Genomic DNA, 20495 nt, shown 5'->3' on the forward strand with positions numbered 1-20495 from the left:
TGGACAGACCTCAGTGGGTGAATGGGCTCTCTGTAAGACGTCTGAAAAGCATCTTAAGTCCACTTCACGATTGAAACACATATGATCTTGAACTCAAGAAGAAATGCATAATGCAACAAAACAAAATCATGTCATGTTCAATGTAAAATATCATGTTCTTTTCAGCAAGTCTGCTCATATTTTACTCAGGGTATTGAATGGTAAGGATGTCTCATATCCAATATCCAATTCTTAAATTTTTTATTTTTTTTGTCTGAATTATGAAAAGGAAATGCAGCAAGAGGTCAGTGTATTTAAAATAATCAAATAGATTCTATGATTAAAAAGTCATGTAATAAAAACAATCAATGTTCAATCATGTAATAAAAAAACAATAAAACGTATAATAATCAGTGTTTGTTCAGGAATCTTCCAATGCAAGCCACTTATGCAATTCTAGGAAGTGACTCGGACCATGTTTAAATGTTTTCAAGAATGGAGATTGTTCATTCCTTGTAGCAGGTGTGAGAGTGTGTTTTTGTGAGGGTGTGTGAGGGTGTGAAGGAAAGAGAGAGAGAGGGTGTGTGTGTGTGTTGTTGTTGTTGGCTAAGTCACAGTCAATGACAGGGTTGAATTGTAAATTCTGTAATTGATTGAAGCGCTCACACTTCAAATATCTTTAGTTATGATGTTTCTGTTATTAGTGGTATGTTGAGAAATCAGGGGCCCTCTGATTCTTCTACCACCCTAACAACAATCAGAAAGTTTAAACATTTTGAAATTTAATGGCAAGTCTGCCACTGTTTTTGATGCATTGCATTGATTTGTGACTGTAGCCATTAATATGTGTTTTCCAGTGTTTTTTCCATGAGTTTGCAGGGTGTGGTGAAAAGCGTGTGATATGTCATGGGATCAGCTTCCCATCCTATGTGTGTGAAGCTATCCGGATCTGTGAGTGTGAAGATGCACAATAGATCTTTAGTGAAGTGACACTATTGGACTCTGTCATCTTCATCTTCTTATGATGTGTAATGTTCAGTCTGGATAGATTTGATTTGCAATTTTAATTCCAGCTGTCACATGAAACCGAGTTTCATTGACCAGGTCTGAATTATTGCTGTTGCTGCTTCAGTGTGCGACACCTAAAACAACACTGCTCTTGCAGTCCGCCTTCACAGTCTGCTGTGTCACAGCATTAGAGATCCCAGTCTTTGGGTTTTAAACTTCAAGTTGCTTTCATTACAGCCAGATCTGTGGGCATGAATTATTTCATGGTGTCATTCACACATTTGGTTAGTGATGGTCTCTCGTTATATCTGATGTTTAGTTCACACCCTCCTTGTAAATTTTCTTCCTTGGTCAGTTGGCAATTAACCTGTGCCACACTACACTTCAGTGAGTGTTTTCCGCCCTTTTGGCACTGGGTATCAGGTCAACGAAATCGAACTGTAAGGATTTATGTCACACTTCTCAATTAATGCCTGCTTGGCGATTACAATATAATGTATATTAGAATTTAAGAATATAAATGAAATTGTTATTTCTGGTCTCTGAAAAAAAATGACAGGTTTGTTAAATTTAGATGTTAAAACTATTAAGCTATTTGCTATTGGGCTGCTACCCGACTAGCAAATGATGTTAATAGCTGAAGACCTTGAGTGATCAAAGTTGTTAGCTCAGTGAGGGGTTTAGATGCATCTGAGCTTTGGTTCCTAGCAGGGCGCTGGTTTGTTGATTGTGGTTGTCTGCGTTTTTTGAAATAGGGTGGAGGTCTGCCTCTGCCCAACGACCAGCACTTTTCCTCTGTATGACCTGTTTTGTGACAGGAATTACAGAATCTGCTCAGTTTGTCACCGTGTGGCTTTCTGAATTCTCCTGCAAATGGGGGATTTTCATGACATTCTAACACAGCTACCTCACCATGTATTTGTTTTCGTGACTCAATTCTTGTTGCCCAGCTAACAATACCTTCGAATGTATTCTTTGCTGGAGAAGCACCATACATGAGCGATTGCTGTACTCGCGGCCCTGCATTTGTAAGTAGTAATTCAAGGAAAGTTACATTGTTGTGGTTGACACCCTCAATTCCAGAATACTCCTCAAACAGTTCAACTTTTTCTGCATACGTCTCAAACGATTCTTCAGTTCTCTGTTTCCGATTGAAAATCAGTTCCCATCCAATAGGACTACAACCACGTAGATCGCGCAGACATTGTTTTAATCTATTTAAGATTTCACTCTCAGGCTCGTTTTGATGTATTGACTGCACAATGGTGCCTGTCATCAAAGTCGGTGGTATCTTATACTTTAGGACATCTGGAATCTGATAACAATTTGCCAAATATCTTTTGGTTCAAGCTGAAATGCATGTTTTAGGCTAACAATGCGTCTCCACCATGGTTCAAATGGCCCTTTCAAAGGGAATGTTCCGATCTCTGCTTTAAACAGGCTACATTCAGTTACCGTTAGAGAGCGCCGAATGGTTGACTCTGTGCCGTTTTGGTGCCGTATCACCTTAAAGTCTGAAACAGGCACTTTGTTCAAAACTTTGTCACATGCTTCATCTGTCTGAAAAGGTACAGGGTTATTAGAGCAGGCTGACTTGTCTAGGAAGTGTACATTTTTAGTCCCATTGCTGTTGAGCGTTTTGGGAGAAATTGACTTTTCGTCAGTTAGTTTAGCCTTAAGATTTGCAATGGTGTATTTGTGATTTTTACACTTTTCAGTCAGGGCTAACTGCTCAGCTTGTAATTTATCCAGCTGTGTTTTTGAAGATCTTGGATCTTTGCCTCAGACAATTTTGCCTCTGCATTTTTAGAATGCACTTCACATTTAACATCCATAAGCGAAGATGGAAAAGCTGTTGACTTGTCTAGTCGTTTATAATTTATGAAGTTTAAAGCCTCAATTATCTCATCATGTTTTGATTTCTTCGGTTTACTACCCACTGTTTCCCACCAAGTGAGAATTTCACTGTCAATAGCGTCCATGTTAAGACAGTTAATGCAGTGTAGGCTTGACCTTTTTGGCCCATAGTGTAAACAGGACAGAATCTTTATACATGTTCCAATTTATATTTGGGGAAATTTCTTTCCCTGATGCTTTGAATATAAAAAGGTTTTTGTTTTATGATTAACGAGATTCGCGTTTCTGATTCTCATCTATGTTCCTTTGCGTGGTTTTTCCGCAGCTATGGGAGATTTCCACCAAGGATACAAAAATTCAGGCTATATGAAGCAAAGTCATTTTAACGTTTGATCGTTCTTTTCATTCTTGAGTTATATTTTCCCCGTTTTAGATTAGGAAACTATATCACTCTGCTGTCCTTCTCTAAAGTCCGCTTGCCACACTCTCGCCAGGTCCGGTCATCAAATCAGGGGTAATTTGACTAAATATCTAGGATTTGCCGTTCCAAATCAAAGACATATATTTAAGTCCCCTTAAACAACACCTCGTTTAAGTACACGTAAAATGATACCGGATGTCAGCCATTGCTAAACTGACGCAAAAACTGTGGAAATATACGAATCCAATCTCTACTCGGGAAAATAATCATATCAGAATGAGTTCAAACGTGGTAATTTCGTTTTCCAAATATGAAAAGTATTTCTGTCTCAATTTTCAAGATTTAATGAGCGTTGTGAATCACATAACCACATTCAGCATAGACACACACACGTTTAGTTCAGTTCACACAGGATACATATGGCCTTGAATACACCATCAACAGCCTTTACCTAAGTGTTCCAAAACACTTACAGTAAAGCAATCCTGTGTTTAAAGAATAAACTTACATTTAGCCTATGTGCACGTAGTAGCACAAACAACTATACAGTGTGTTCTATGAGTGCGTTACATTGTTTGAAGCACAACTCCAAATTTGAAAATACAAACTATTGCATTATTGCTTTTTAATCCCGTCTGTGTTACAGTGCAAGCTTTCAAATGCAATATAAAGTTTGTCAAAATTATGTTTAGGTTTATTATAGAATATTATTCAATGTGGCCCATGTGGGCTGGTCACACAAAGGGTTAAGTGTTTTTGAATGCAGCATTTCCTTATCATTAGCATTAGCCTCATTTTAGAAGCCGCATGGCTTTAGCATTAGCCTTATTTTGGAAGAAGCGTGGCTTTAGCATTAGCATCATTGTTTAAGCAGCATGGGTTTAGAATTTAGCATTATCTTAGCCTCGTTTTTTTTCTCTCTAAACAGCATGGAAAATACTAACATTTAACCCTGTTAACTGATTCTTAGCCTGTAAATCACATCATTGTATTTTTCAAAGTTTGCTTTATCATAAACAATGCATCGATCTGCCTCATTTATAAAATCACGTGTTTTCCGATCGTTTACAAACTTAGATTTTTATTTCTGTTGTTTGTCGATTCTCTTCACGTTGCTGGTTTGTTTCAACAAAGCCACTACAACAATGACGAAAAACATCAGCCGTTTTGAAAACTTTTATAGTTTGTTTTATCGCTCCTCGAGTAACGTTAAGGCTACCCGAAAATCATTTGAAAGATGTTGTTTCAAATTTAGGTTTCTTTTCTTTTTGCTTAATCAAACAAGGATATCTTTAAAATCTATTAAACAAGGGTTTTACTCTTTTATCTGCGCACCGCGGCTGTTTTCATGTCCTCACATTTTAGTTTTGGACTAAACAAAGGGTTTTCCGACCCGCAAACATGGCAAACAACATTTTCTCAACACTTTTCAAAAAGGGTAGAATAAGTTGACTTACCACAGCGGCAGAAGGAAGAGAAGTTCAAACCTCTTGTTGATTTTAAGATTCCCATACTTTGCTGGAAAGGACGTTGCTCGCGAAAAATCCATCTGTTGCGATCACGGAGGCGTGTCAACATTGTAAAAAGGGCCACGAAATCGATCCAAATCACGGAATTCGATTCGTGGTGAAGGTCTCAAGCGTGTTCCGTCTTTTCCATGGCAAAGTGAATTTTAATTAAATGCAACACATTTAATCTTATGTTTTAACCCTTTTCATTTTATGGAGTCAGATGAAACGAGTTTCATTTTACTGTTTAGAAGATTGATCTCCTTTAAATCTCCTTTATAAATGCTTTACAAGGCATGCATACTCACTTTAGATGAGTTCACAAAAATAGTTAACTGACCACTACTAAATGCTTTATAACTAGGGTTGGGAATCGTGAGAAATTTTCCGGTTCCGGTTCCGCCAAACGATTCCGGTTCCCATTCAATTAAAAATATTAGTAAGAGAAAAATCCACAATCCCTTTTGTGTTTATTTCTTATAGTACTTGAAAAATGAGTTTAACAGACTGGTAATGTGAACAAATTCAACATATTATTAATCAATCTTTGCAAAAAAATAAAAAAATAAAAAGGAAATTAAAAAATTCTGCATTCTCTAGAATAATTTAGGACCTCTCCTTTATTGCATCTCCTTTATTGTATTGTAACAGTGATACCCTCTCAGAAGGGGTAGAATATGCTTTAACACACATATGTGTGTAGAACAGATTATTTTTAAAAACGGTTTGAATTATTGGTTCATAAAGACTTTAATTATTGCATTATTACTGGATATATCGGCCCTAAATAGCAGTTAATAAACAGAACTGCAGTGCATGCGTCTTGCGGAAGAACATAGTTGCCGGAGCTACTTCTCTCTGTTTATGTTCATGACGAGTCACGCAGGCATTGGGCTACTCCGCAGCGGCTGCGATCCGCCATCCAGTCTAAACAAGTCCGAGTATTAACGCTTATTACGGGCTTTACGTAGTGAATCAAGATAAGACAAAAACACGGTTTGAAAAAAAGCATTCATGATGCACTCGCTCATTGTATACATTTTGTAAATTCTGAACACAAAAAAGTTACGGACTGCGTTTTGACTACTACCGTCAATGTTTACTCAAACTATAATCTCACTACTTCTGTAACATTAATCATTTGAATATGTGTAACATAAATATTGATACTGTGATTATAAAGCAGTTTCATATCGACAACTGCTCTCTCTCTCTCTCAGCGCAAACAGATTTGAATGTACGTGACTCGGCAGCGCGTGTGAGAGCAAATCGCAACTTCAGTGGTGAAGTTTTTGTCATTTAGGAATAAGACGGCGTAGGTGTTTGAATCGAAATCTTTTCAAGATTAATCATGCAGCTCTACTCTCTCTCTCTCTCTCTGTCTGCGCCTTGAGGTGAGACGCTAAAAGATAATCTACTCCCAGGACTTCACCCTCATATCGCACCAGAACCGTTTTAGGAACCGAAACTTGGGAATTTTGGCACGGTTCCGGTATTTTTTCAAAAACACTACCGGTTCTGGAAAAGAACCGGTTCTCGGTTCCCAACCCTACCTGTATTTACATTTACTTGCACTTTCTAAATGATCTTATGAATGACTGACAACTCTTAAAGGAGAACTCCGGCGAACAATGAACCTTTGGTCTAATAAAACATCGGTACATACTACATAGTCAATCGTTCTCTGAGATTTGTTTTCATGATAATCGAATGTAAAGAGTTTTATCTCTAAAAACTGTTTAGCGTATAATGCTAGTAATGGGGGCATTGACTAAGTAAAAAGAAATCGCTAGTTTATACCACTAACAAGGTTTAAAATAGCCCCACACTAACGCAGTAACATAATGAGGCTCCATACATGCAAAACGAAGCATTGAGAACTTTGTAAGTGTACAGACCGTTTAATAAGAAGATACTTTATGAAGACAGTTCACTTCGCGTATACAGACAGGAGCCATCTTAAAAAATAGTCTCTAAGTCAAACCACGAACGTCGTGCTGAGTGATCTGAACTGTATGAAGTTCAGCGAACTTCTGAAATGTATGAGCGGCGTTCGGGGATCGACTTTTGAATTGCTTTGACTTGTGAAAGTCTACATGTGTGACTGTGAAACTACATCATTTAATTAATTAACTACATAACTTAATGTAAAAAAAATATGTTGCCATGAGTTATTGATCACATTTCCCCCCAGGGTACTTCATTATCACTTCAATACACTAACACTTTTATGTGTTCCCAAGCAAGTGGCTGAAGCATGTGCAGTAAGTGGACTTTTTCTAATGTTACATCAAAAGGGAAGAAAGTACAACACTTTGTAATGCCCATTTTTCCCCAATGCACAGGACAGTGAAGAAACCCTCTCAGGTATCTTTAAGTGCATAAATAGCTTTACTTAATTTACACTTGAATACCTATTATTTCTGAATGCAATATGAGTTGCAGGAGTCCACATCTACAGAAGAGTCTGCACAAAGCAGTGATGCAGAGGTGGGCAGTGTTGTACTTTTCCTTTTAATTTTTGATGCATAAGCCATGTGTTGACTGGTTCACCCCTACCCCTAGAAAAAAGAGTATTGAAAATACTTGACGACTTAAAGAAAAAACTGGCACTAGAGATGAGTTGCTTCATATGAACTTCAGAATAAGTGCTAATATATTATTTCACACACAGAGTACAATATTATTTGCAGGCAAAAGATGACTTGATTACTGGCTTTTCTTTACAAAGAATAATTAAAATAAAACTCAGAACTAAGCATATTTGCCTTGTCTTTTATTAAACATTAATGAAATGTTTTATATTTTTTCTGATGGTGCAATGTTGTGTAATATGGCCCATGCAATGTTACAGGCCCTGTCAGGTGCAACCCTCAGACTTTTCAGACACTTTAGTTGGCTAAAGTTCACCTCATGGTGTGCCCTTGTCCTGGCTAAAACGGCATTGTAACTGGTGTTGTAATTGTGTTGTGTTGTAACACTGTAATTGAATGGGGTCATAAAACACCTGTCTCCAGGCAGGATCCTGCTGTAATCACCTGTATAATGGAAAAATTCAGTTCTGTTAGGATAAGCATAAGTGTATGTAATACAGTGAGCTTGATATATTTTTCCTTACCACGTTCAAATAATGTGAATAAATCTCTGAAAATTCTTGAATCATGCACAGATGCTGGCCATATTTGTGATATGGAACATAGTCACACACCATCTAAGAGATTAGTCAGTGTAGTGAAGTTTTTATTCTTCCACGCAACAGACCAGAAGACTTTTGAGGTATCTTTCACGCAGAAGTTCTTTATTGCGTCGCTGTAGTCATCTCAAAGATAGTCTAACTAAGGGAGAATATTCCCTTACAATTTATACATTTAGAGGGGAGGAGTTTACATTGAGGGGGGAGAAACTGAAACAAAAGTAAATGTATATGATTCAACAGGCACCTCAGTTCATCAGCATACAACATGACATCATGACTTTTGTGTAAACATATACGCCACTTTCGAGTCAGGTGGCGTGTTATCTCCACGCATTTTGTGCTATCCGCGTGTATACACGTGTATGCGTATATGTCTACGCCATTAACGTCCGCGTCATTCCGCGTGTCTGAACACGCAGTCAAATCTTCAGTCATAAATGCCTTTAACCCCAGTGACGGTTAAGTTTAGGGATGGGGTTGAGGTAAGTCATATCTTTTTTTTACCTAGGATGGTAAGGGAACAGTCATAAATGCCATTAACCCCAGTGACGGTTAGGTTTAGGGACGGGGTTGAGGTAAGTCATATATTTATATAACGTTAAGTCAACGGCATTCATAAACGCGCTGAAAGGCGATTATGCGTCTTGATAGCACGCCAAAAATGGAAATACGAATTGGCGTGTCATACACGCGCTACTTCATGAGATCAGTCTGTCAGCATAGCAGTTTTCTGTGCCTTGAGATGCTAATCTGGAGGAGTTAAATTGAGGAGGAGTCTCTTGAAACAAAGCAAATGTAAATGATTCAGCAGATTACCAGAGACGCTAATCTAATCAGTCTGACCAGCATGGTCACACTTTTACCATTACAAAAGCAAAGCTGAATCTTGAACTTAATGGCCAGGAAGCGCATAAAGACAAAAGCTAATGTTTGACACCTGTAATGCTTGGCTTAATCTTATTGGCCTCAAAATGGTAAACACTGTATGAATTTTTCAGTTGAAAATAATGTTAAACCTTTATGAAACATTTAATAAATTTGTTTTCCTTCATCAGTCAACTGCCTTTATAAAATTTGATATAATCTTACTAATCTGGATAAGGATCGCAATAGTAACTTGCATGCACTGTTATTAAAACCCATGTTAAAACCCGACTCCGAGTCGCCATTTATGAGTTTCCAACGAATTACTGATGTAAACGCCATCCTCACAAGTCATGAGAAAAATGCTATCTCTCAAAAAGTACACTATTGTGCTGCGATAAAAGACTTCCCGTTTCACCTCCGCTTATAAAGCCGCGATCTAATGCTGTTAACCTGAAATAAGCCTGCTTGCGAGCAGGTTCAAGCTAGCGCACCTGTTGCTATGACAGCAAGTCCAGGATGAGCGTCGAAGAACCAAATGATCCAAGATCATGGCAAATCGCCAACAATCAAATCCAGCTAACTGGGTTAGCGACGTACGAAGAACGGGCCACTGATCACGTTATTTTTTATTAAATCACAGATAAAAACAAAATGAACGTTTTTCTTTTCTTCATAACTTCCAAAGGATAGCTGATGCATGACTGCACGATCTCCCTAATCCAGCAAACATCCGACAGTTTCTATCACTCCGACTGCAGAACAGTACTAAAAGGTTAGGCTGGTTAGCCCTTTGACTCCTGTCTACATCTGCTTTCAAAGATGGATAGGCTAGTCTATATTTCCTAGGGCTGTGAGGTTAGGCATAACGTTACGCCGAGTTTCAGACCAAAGTCCAGTTTGTCGCAATGATCATGATCATCTATTGTTTATATACCTCTTATTTATTAAAACCAGTCAATTGGTTGATGAAACATTGATTTAAATTAAGATTCAATTAATAAAAAACGAAATTCACTTTAAAGAAAGGTTTATTTGTGGTTTTTGGTGTTCTCTTGACTATTTTATGTTAGGGACACCTTGAAATGTACTGAAATCAAACTGGATTCACCACTAGAATGCTTGGCTTTAAATGTATTATCCCTTAAGATGAATTTTTACATTATAGTGCTGTATAATCCACCATCACATGATGTTTCATTTTATGAGAATTTAGACAAACTTCTTAAATATTTAAATACTCGCACCGAATCTGATTTTCTTGGTGACTAATAATAACTGGCTAGAGAAAAGTCGAAGAAAAAAATTAAAGAGACTGTTGTCAAAACACAGTCTTCATCAGATTATTAAAGGTCAAACAAGGATCACACGAACGAGTAAAACTATTATAGATCTGATAGTCACTAACAGACCACAGAGAATTATCAGAACTTCTATTTTATTAACAGGGCTTTCTGATCACAATATGATCATGGTTGTACGGAAACTTACTAAACAGCGAAAGTAAACCAGGGAACATGGGTATCCCAAAAAATAAATTGATACAAGTTAAAATGATTTAGATAGTTTAGACTTGAATAATGTCTTAAAATCGAATGATTTAGAAAATTGTTGTAACTCTTTGATGAAAAACCTCACAAATCTGATTGAGAAATATTGTAAGACATTCTAAGGTATGCAATGAAAAGCTTCCTTACCATTTCATTTCATTGATATTCGTCAGCTAATGAAAAGAAAGAGACTATACATTGAAAAAATCTCTGCTCTCCAAAACAAATATCAATTTGTTAAACTTTAAAGGATTGAGAAATGCAGATAATTGCTTAAAGGGGCAAAACGCAAGTATCTGAGTTTTTGCAGAACTACGCCCCCTCTGGCGACAAGCGAAACTGCAACCAGCGCTGTGCGCATTCATGGAGGAACACACACACACACGGACGTATGCACGAGCTGTTCATAACCAAAGGAGCATCAGCCGCACGCTGTGCGGCACACATCTTTTGTTAGTCATAATGAGGTAATAAAGTTATAAATCTGCAAAGCATTTAAAATTTATCAAAGGAAAGGCATTCGAGTAAATTACACACTCATGTGTGTGTGAGGGGGAAACGGGGGTAGTAGAATACTTCGACTTTTGTTTCCATCTATCTCCATGTTGAACTGTTTTATGTGCTTACTATATCCACTTATGATTGAATTATTATGGAAACACGTTCATGAACAATATAAGTTATTACTTTGTATAATTTGTATAATTACTTTGTACCCGTTTGAGCCGTAGAGCAGACCGAGATCTCTCCATGTGTTGAAAGCCTTCCCGATGTTGACTCTCGTCTTATTCCGACGCCTGGCACTGGACAGACAGAAGTTTTATTTTCTATGTCTTACGTGGAGTTTGCGTTGGGGTTTGGAATGAACTACAAGTCTCTTTCCGCGCTATATACAGATTTAATGAAGTGCACGTCACCAAAAGCAACAGATATGAGCTGCATTTTATTAATCATCGGCTAATTTCAAAATCAGCAAAGACAGCAATAAGAGAGAGCGGCAACAGGCCTGGTAAGATAATTTAATTTCTTTACTTTTTATGAAGATGGTTGTGTTAAGCGTCTGCGACTTACTTTCACTTTGATTTGCGATAGATTGCGGCGCGCTGGCTTCATGAATAGGGGCTCAGCTGCTCAGCTGAGGTGATGCTCGTCGTCATATATGACCTATTTTTTTTTACAGTATGTACAGTGGGGGAAATAAGTATTTGACCCCTTGCTGATTTTGCAGGTTTGCCCACTTACAAAGAATGCAACGATCTATAATTTTAATCATATGTACATTCTAACAGTGAAAGACAGAATCCCAAAAAAAATTCCAGAAAATCACATCATATGAATTTATTAAAATTGATAACCATCTGATGAGGAAAAACAAGTATTTGACCCCCTGGACAAACAGCATGTTAATATTTTGTAGAAAAGCCATTATTGGCCAGCACAGATGTCAAACAGTTTTTATAGTTGGTGACACGGTTTGTGCACATTTCGGCAGGGATGTTGGCCCACTGCTCCCTGTAGACAGCCTCCAAATCTTTCAGGTTCCGAGGTTGTCGCCTGGCAACTCGAATTTTAAGCTCCCTCCAAAGATTTTCAATTGGATTCAGGTCTGGAGACTGGCTAGGCCACTCCAGAACCTTGATGTGCTTCTTCTTCAGCCACTCTTTTGTTGCTTTGGCGGTGTGCTTAGGGTCGTTGTCGTGCTGAAACACCCATCATCGACCCATCTTTAGCTCTCTCACTGAGGGACGGAGATGTTGGTCCAGAATTCCACGATACATGGCCCCGTCCATCCTCCCCTCAATACGATGGAGTTGTCCCGTCCCCTTGGCTAAAAAGCACCCCCAAAGCATGATGTTGCCACCACCATGCTATTATCACCATGCTTGACGGTGGGGATGGTGTTCTTTGGGTTGTACTTGGGTTTTCCACACTACATGAACAGTCATTTTCAAAAATCCATGATATGTGCTCTTTAACTAATAAAAAAAAAAATAAATAAATAAATATTAACGCAACGACTGGCATTGTTGATGGAAGGCTTGTTCGAGATGCATCAGAGCGGCGTGGACTGATCGGAGCTGCGGGAGTGTTTGGAGAGTTTACGACTTCTGCTTTTGGATCGCTCTCGCAGTTCGAGATTCGCAGTGCCGAACCATCTCGAACATTCCTGGTGTGTTTGTGTGTGCCGCGCTAGCATGTCTGGGCAACATAAGATGTATACAGTGACGTAAGATCTGGCTCTGTGGAAAGGCAAACCGGGTCTTTGAAAGCTTGTCAGTCGAACTAACTCCGAACCGGCACTAGTTCTAGCTCTGAACCAGCACCTGGTTCTTGTTGGTGGAAAAGGGGTAATAGTGAGGCGGCAGAGGCTGAAAACACCAAGTGCTGTGTTTGTGAATTCCGTAAAAAATTCCGTAAAATTCTGTGTTATACAGTAAATTACGTTTTATGACTAGATTCTCTGTTTCTGTCCACTTTTCTACATTGCTTAATTCATAAATGACTGTTATTGAAGTGTCCTTATATAAAACTTGGTGAGTTCATGAATGTGTATGAGTTGTTTGTCTAACTATAGGCCCAAAGGCTCTGACTGTGGCATTGTGAACGTCAACATCCCCACCAGCGGCGCTGAGATCGGAGGAGCATTTGGTGCGTACCACCACTCTGTCACCAGTACCACACCAGTACCACACCACTCTGGGCCGTCCATAAGGGGGGGATAAAGGGAATGTTTTCTGGGGCCTAGCCTCATTGGGGGCCCATGCATTCCAGCAATAATTATGTTCATCCTAAATATGAGTAAAGGTTACCATATTTTATTTTTAACCAAAATAGCACCATTTATTGTTGAAAGTGAGAAAAACAATGCGTTTTATTTAATGTTGCTTGAGTAAAATGTAGCCTGTGTTATAATGAAACACCCCTTTCCTGAAAATGGTCTAAGTAGGGTATTTTTGTTGTACGTAACGCAAAGAAGCACACCAGTGCTTCGCGCCAGTTTGCGGTCACCAGTGCAAGTGAGTGACACGATGGAGTGCGTAAATTGATGCGGTAAGACCATAGACATTAAAAGAAAAAGTAAGATCTATTGCTCACCACCTCCCCAGTGAGATTGAAGCAATCGATTGCCTAAAATCGTCCTGTAAATTATCTTATGAGGCCTTATCAGATGCGCGAGAGAATATTTCATTTAATTTACAGCAGTTGTAATGCGCACTGTCCAGCTAAAACTACTCCAACATATCGAAGAAAGGATGGAATTTGCTTCTGCCGAGAGGCAGCCTTAGATGTTGGACAGGTCGCAGGATTGGGTTTGTTTCATGACAACTTTGAAATATGCGCATGCCCTTTTTTGCATTTTCCGGAGGGAGGGTTGATGCAAATGTGTGGGCTAGTGATGTGTAAAACCCAGCTGTAGTCCCAATCGAGTCGTTTTTGTAGGCAATATACTTCCTGATTTTTAAAAAGATGATATCTCTGCTTACACTGAACTTTCAGCGCTGCAACTTTGCAGATACTGTTCATGCACCAACAGCAACATTACACACTATTTAAATTGAAAAAAGTGAAATCGCAGTCAACCCCCCCTTTAATGTAGGAGAGAGAGAGAGAGAGCAGACACATGATATGAGTAGCCTATTGCAGATTTGAGGAAGGCCCATTCACTGGACCTTTTAACTCTTTCCCCGCCAGCGTTTTAAAAAAAAGTTGCCAGCCACCGCCAGGGTTTTTGACGATTTTCGCTAAATTTTAATGCCCCGCTGAATATTTTCTTCCATGAATATATGAAGATGATATATATAAAAATAAAGATCTGAGCCTCTGCTTTTAGGCAAAAAAAACGTTTTTATTTTATCTTCATTTGTTCTTTTTTTATTGCCTCTTGAACAGAGGTAGGTTTTGTCAAAAACACAACATTTTGGACAAAAAACTGAGAAAAAGGTATTTTTATCAAACAAGTGCATTTAAAAGCAGAATACATTCAGATGTTGTTTCCTTCATTTATAAAACTTTCCAAAATAAAATAAAAACATAAATAAATGTAAAATATATCAAATTTCCCAGGATGTAAGGGAAATGTAACTTTTGCAATAAAACTTCTGCCTCTGCCTCTCTGTGTTCTACCTGTGAATAATGAATAATTGGAATTACAATAAACAGGCCTACACACACACACACACACACACACACACACAAATACATATTACAATGTGGTAAATGTGCACAAAGAGAGAAATAATTTGACAATTACACCTTCATATTTAGACAGCCACACATAAATGCCTGCACACACACATAAATATTATAGTGTCATAATATTATACGATCTATCTGCGGCACGTCCATGGCTAGAACTTTCTGTGACAACATGTGCATCTCTCTTACTGACTACTTCGTCCCGATCAGATTCAGAATTATCAAATAAAGAGTGATCGGACTCCGAGTCCATTAACCTCCAGTACTTCAGCCATATACCTCTGCATTGTCTGTCTGATACATTCTCACTACTCCACTGTTTGAGACGATTGCAATCTGTTTCTCTGATCAAAGAGTTGCGCACTCATTCAGAACATGCGCGCGGGTCTTCCTTACCGTATACCACCTAAAACAGGGATACCCGGAAAATTCCGTGTTTGGCGGGGATGCGTTTTTTCATTAAACCCGGAACATTCCGTGTTTGGCGGGGAAAGAGTTAATGGGCCCAGTCATTTCTGTAGGCAGGCCTGTGTGCAACATGAGCATTGGCCATGTGCTATAGGGATCAGCCTTAGTGCAGTTGGCCATGCTGAAAGTACTATAGACATTCGGAAACTCCACCACCAATTTAAGAAATGCAAAATGTGATAAATATTTGTATCAATAGTTTGCGTGAAAATAACATTAAGCTCAAGTCGTTACTTTTAATTTTCTTATTCCTTCTCCATTGATATCCCATTGGTCAGGCAAATCCTACAAGTTTGACAATTGACAGAACCAGGAATGACTCTGAAAGTGTGATCTTGCTATTGTGTGTGTGTGTGTGTGTGTGTGTGTGTGTGTGTGTGTGTGTGTGTGTGTGTGTGTGTGTGTGTGTGTGCGCGTGCATGCATGCAGGTGGTGAGAAGCACACGGGAGGCGGGCGTGAGTCGGGCAGTGACTCCTGGAAGCAGTACATGAGGAGGTCCACATGGTAAGTGTCAGTCTGAAACACAACCTCAAGTCGGCCAGCATGCTTGAAGTGAAATATAGCGTTAGCATGTACAAACCCAGTTCCATAAAAGTTGGGACACTGTACAAATTGTGAATAAAAACAGAATGCAATGATGTGGAAGTTTCAAATTTCAATATTATATTTAGAATACAACATAGATGACATATCAAATGTTTAAACTGAGAAAATGCATAATTTTAAGGGAACAATAAGTTGATTTTAAATTTCATGGCATCAACACATCTCAAAAAAGTTGGGACAAGGCCATTTTTACCACTGTGTGGCATCCCCTCTTCTTTTAATAACAGTCTGCAAACATCTGGGGACTGAGGAGACAAGTTGCTCAAGTTTAGGAATAGGAATGTTGTCCTATTCTTGTCTAATAAAGGCTTCTAGCTGCTCAACTGTCTTAGGTCTTCTTTGTTGCATCTTCCTCTTTATGATGCGCCAAATGTTTTCTATGGGTGAAAGATCTGGACTGCAGGCTGGCCATTTCAGTACCCGGATCCTTCTTCTACGCAGCCATGATGTTGTAATTGATGCAGTATGTGGTTTGGCATTGTCTTGTTGGAAAATACAAGGTCTTCCCTGAAAGAGACGATGTCTGGATGGGAGCATATGTTGTTCTAGAACTTGGATATACCTTTCAGCATTGATGGTGCCTTTCCAGATGTGTAAGCTGCCCATGCCACACACACTCATGCAACCCCATACCATCAGAGATGCAGGCTTCTGAACTGAGCGCTGATAACAACTTGGGTTGTCCTTGTCCTCTTTAGTCCGGATGACATGGCGTCCCAGTTTTCCAAAAAGAACTTCAAATTTTGATTCGTCTGACCACAGAACAGTTTTCCACTTTGCTAGAGTCCACTTTAAATGAGCCTTGGCCCAGAGAAAACGCCTGCGCTTCTGGTTCCCGTTTAGATATGGCTTCTTTTTTGACTTATAGAGTTTTAGCCGGCAACGGTGAATGGCACGGTGGATTGTGTTCACTGACAATGTTTTCTGGAAGTATTCTTGAGCCCATGTTGTAGGGGTGTAACGGTACATGTATTCGTATTGAACCGTTTCGGTTCGAGGCTTCCGGTTCGGTACGCATACAAACCGAACGATTGCTTGGACCATTTTTCTTGCCGGCAAAATTCGTGCTGACGCGGCCAACACAACGTTGCGCAACATCCAAATGGCAAGGGTAATGAAAGCAGAACGAAACTGCGCTCCTCGTTATGTGCTTCACGGATCGTTTATCAGTTCGGACCAGCAACATCTGTGCAGCGCGAGCCGATCTCGATCAAGCAACACTGTTACCACACCGCGTTAAGAGATCCGGTAAAGAAAACATTTGAATTCGCCACTGAGGTAATAACATCGCTGCGAGATCTAGTGAGATGCATTCATCTCTGTCATGGAAACCAGGAGAAACATTGTGCCGTGAATGAACTAGTAGGCTATTTCCATTACAGTAGCATTCCTGTGTGTGATGCAGTGCCGTCTAAGGGCCCGAAGATCACGGGCATTCAGTATGGTTTTCCGGCCTTGACCCTTATGCACAGAGATTGTTCCAGATTCTCTGAATCTTTGGATGATATTATGCACTGTAGATGATGATAACTTCAAACTCTTTGCAATTTTTCTCTGAGAAACTCCTTTCTAATATTGCTCCACTATTTTTTGCCTCAGCATTGGGGGAATTGGTGATCCTCTGCCCATCTTGACTTCTGAGAGACACTGCCACTCTGAGAGGCTCTTTTTATACCCAATCATGTTGCCAATTGACCTAATAAGTTGCAAATTGGTCCTCCAGCTATTCCTTATATGTACATTTAACTTTTCTGGCCTCTTATTGCTACCTGTCCCAACTTTTTTGGAATTTGTAGCTCTCATGAAATCCAAAAGGAGCCAATATTTGGCATGGCAATTCAAAATGTCTCACTTTCAACATTTGATATGTCATTTATATTCTATTGTGAATAAAATATAAGTTTATGAGATTTCTAAATTATTCCATTCTTTTTTTACTCACAATTTGTACAGTGTCCCAACTTTTTTGGAATCGGGTTTGTAAATTGGATACAATGACTTTTCCTGTTGACATTTGACCTTGGCCCTGAGACTGTCCTCCTCTTGCAGCACGATCAACTACAGCAAAGACCTGCCGCTGGCCCAGGGGATCAAGTTCGAATGAGCCGTGATGTTGCCTAGTTAGCAGTGGGAAACAACATTTATGATAGTTTTATGTATATCTGTTTGTACTGCCAGATAAAATAATCCAAATCAGCTCATCCATCATTACAGTGCATTTTGTAGCGCTTATCCATGCTGTCCTTAAAGACTAAACACTGTTTATTACCAATAAACCATGAGTCTATAAACCCAAACTCTCTTGCAGTGCTTTTGGGAACACTGCTCTGGACATGTTGAACACCTTTAAGAAGCGGAATTGAGAAGCACTGGAAAGGAGGATTATTGGCCATTCAAATAACAAAAAACTCATTAAGATTGTAACTGAGAAAAAATGTAATGTCTGTAATGCAAAGAAGAAGGTAATATTTCCTCCAGTCTGCATGAGCATTAGTGCTGCGTTGTGTGCATGACAGAAGATCAACGCATGCTTCCAAACAGTGACGGTCAAAGAAAGCAAATACAAGCTAGCTTAATGATCGTCATTTCCACACGTGTCTGTCGTCATATGTGCTTCATTTGTCTTTTCTCTCACCAACTTTGAGCGTTAACTAAGCAATGTGTGAGGGACAGAAACAAGCTGACAGAAGCTGGAGCCCAGAGGACTTCTTCCACAAGATAGACCATTTTGCAAGATGTAAACAACACTGGTCCAGAAACTGTTTCAGTTTGTAACTGTTTTCTTTATTTCACATGTAAAGAAAACATCTTAAAAATGTTTAACTTTTTGATTCAGTTTTATATTTTCTGTTGGTTGTATTTTATCCCAGCTTTTATGTAGTGTTAAAAAACTGAAACAGGAAGTGCTTCTGTACCAGTGTTTACATCTTGCAAAATGGTCTATACGATAGTGTGTTTGATCTGTGCATGGAACCTGTTGTCTACCTTTTTCTTAAAGAAAAAAACTTTAACAGTAATGCACTCGGGTTCTGAACTGCCATGATAAAAGCAATTTTTATGGGCAAGCACACATGCACACACCACAATCAGCATTCACTGCCACGGTAAACTGCTGTATTCAGGGATAAATTTAAATGACAGGATCAGTGTTTCTGTGATTAATTCTCCTGGACCAATGCAAAATAAGGCAAACTAGAGGGAAACAAACAACAGATATGAATATGTTATGTTGACTTATTTATAGTTTCTAGATAAATAGTTTATAAAAGTGTTTGTTTTTGGTTTTTAAATCTACTCCATACATGTACGTTTACTGCTATAGCTTATAGTAAAATATATAAAGATATTGTTCCAGAAAGTTGTGGGCTAATAAGCTAGATGCTGATTTTCTGTTTATATGCATAAATTTGTAGCGACCTGAACAGAGATTTCTTTTTAAGGGGCAAGTGAAAAGAGTTTTAAGTGCTGACTGCACATGCTATGGGATTAAAACCGATTAAAACAAACCAGTCGAGTCAAAGATTCAATCACCCATTCATAGACAACTGCCTCATTCCTGATCAAATCACCAGGATGAGTTGTTTGAATGAGTGACTTGCTCATGAAGTCAGTCATTCCTGACGCTTACTAATTTTATATATAATGTTTAAGGTTTCATTCTTTACAACATTATTATTCCAGTTGAATGTAGGCTATTGGTCAGATTTAAGAATGGGGGGGGGGTCGTCACTTATCTTCAATGGCACCATTTATTCTCAACTATTACAGCTGTATCTTAATGGCATCTTTTTATGAATGAAACCCAGTATCACTAATATTATAGCTACTGATATCTCGATGTAAAGGATTTTTTTTTTTTTAAATATAAAAACTTTAAATTTAAGTGAATTTAAGACAATCCTCATTAAACCCATAATGAATGTCATATTTAACTGTACCATACAGAAATTGAATAAGGTTATAAAACAGTCTGCACTGCATCAATTATAAATGAAATATAGATTAATCCTTATCAAAGCTACAAACGGTCTTTAGTCAAGTGCAGTTAATAATTTTCTGTTCCCTCTGTTCTTTTGATTAACTACTCGTATACAGAACGAATGGCTCCTGTCACTTTAAGATCTGCCGCTGCTGACAGCCCTTACGAAAATTAACCATGGTTTTTTTGTAGTAACTATGGTTTTTTTGTAGTAACCATGGTTTAACTATAGTTTTTGTAGTAAAACCATAGTAACTACAAAATGAACCATAGTTTAACTATGGTTTTTGTAGTAAAACCATAGTAACTACAAAATGAACCATAGTTTAACTATGGTTTTTGTAGTAAAACCATAGTAACTACAAAATGAACCATAGTTTAACTATGGTTTTTACAGTAAAACCATAGTAACTACAATCAAACCATGGTTTTTACTACAATAACCTTGGTTTAACCATGGTTTTTGTAGTTAAACCATAGTAACTATAAAATGAACCTTGATTTTTGTAGTAAAACCATAGTAACCATAAAATGAACCATGGTTATTGTAGTAAAACCATGAAAATGTTTTTTATACAGTAACCATTATATATAATATAGTTTTGTATAAGAAAACCATGCTCTTAATAGAATAATCTTAAGGTCATAAATAATTGTATTATTATAGTTATATAGTACGTGTGTGTATATATATATATAGCCTATATATATATATATAAACCATTCTTCATTTTGTAGTTGGTAAAAAAAAACTATAGAAGTGAATGGGCCATAGAGCTATGAGTTTAAAATCATGATTTAAAATCATGTTATAACTCTAGATGTTTATTTAATTGCTAGCTGCGTGCCTTTGCCGTGTAT

General features: G+C 38.3%; 1 protein-coding gene across 1 annotated transcript in view; it reads left to right on the forward strand.

The window, feature by feature from the left end:
* The window catches only part of aldh7a1 (aldehyde dehydrogenase 7 family, member A1), a 45994-nt gene extending 28042 nt beyond the window's left edge, over positions 1-17952 (forward strand). The window contains exons 16-18 of the mRNA XM_039672480.2: positions 12959-13032; positions 15478-15553; positions 17705-17952. Of these exons, the coding sequence (XP_039528414.1) occupies positions 12959-13032; positions 15478-15553; positions 17705-17759 (205 nt within the window). The 3' untranslated portion in view covers positions 17760-17952. The remainder of the gene's footprint in view (positions 1-12958; positions 13033-15477; positions 15554-17704) is intronic.
* The last annotated feature ends 2543 nt before the right edge of the window (positions 17953-20495 follow it).

The sequence above is a fragment of the Pimephales promelas genome, chromosome 23 (assembly GCF_988280905.1).
Source record: "Pimephales promelas chromosome 23, fPimPro1.hap1.1, whole genome shotgun sequence".
NCBI classification, from domain to species: domain Eukaryota; kingdom Metazoa; phylum Chordata; class Actinopteri; order Cypriniformes; family Leuciscidae; genus Pimephales; species Pimephales promelas.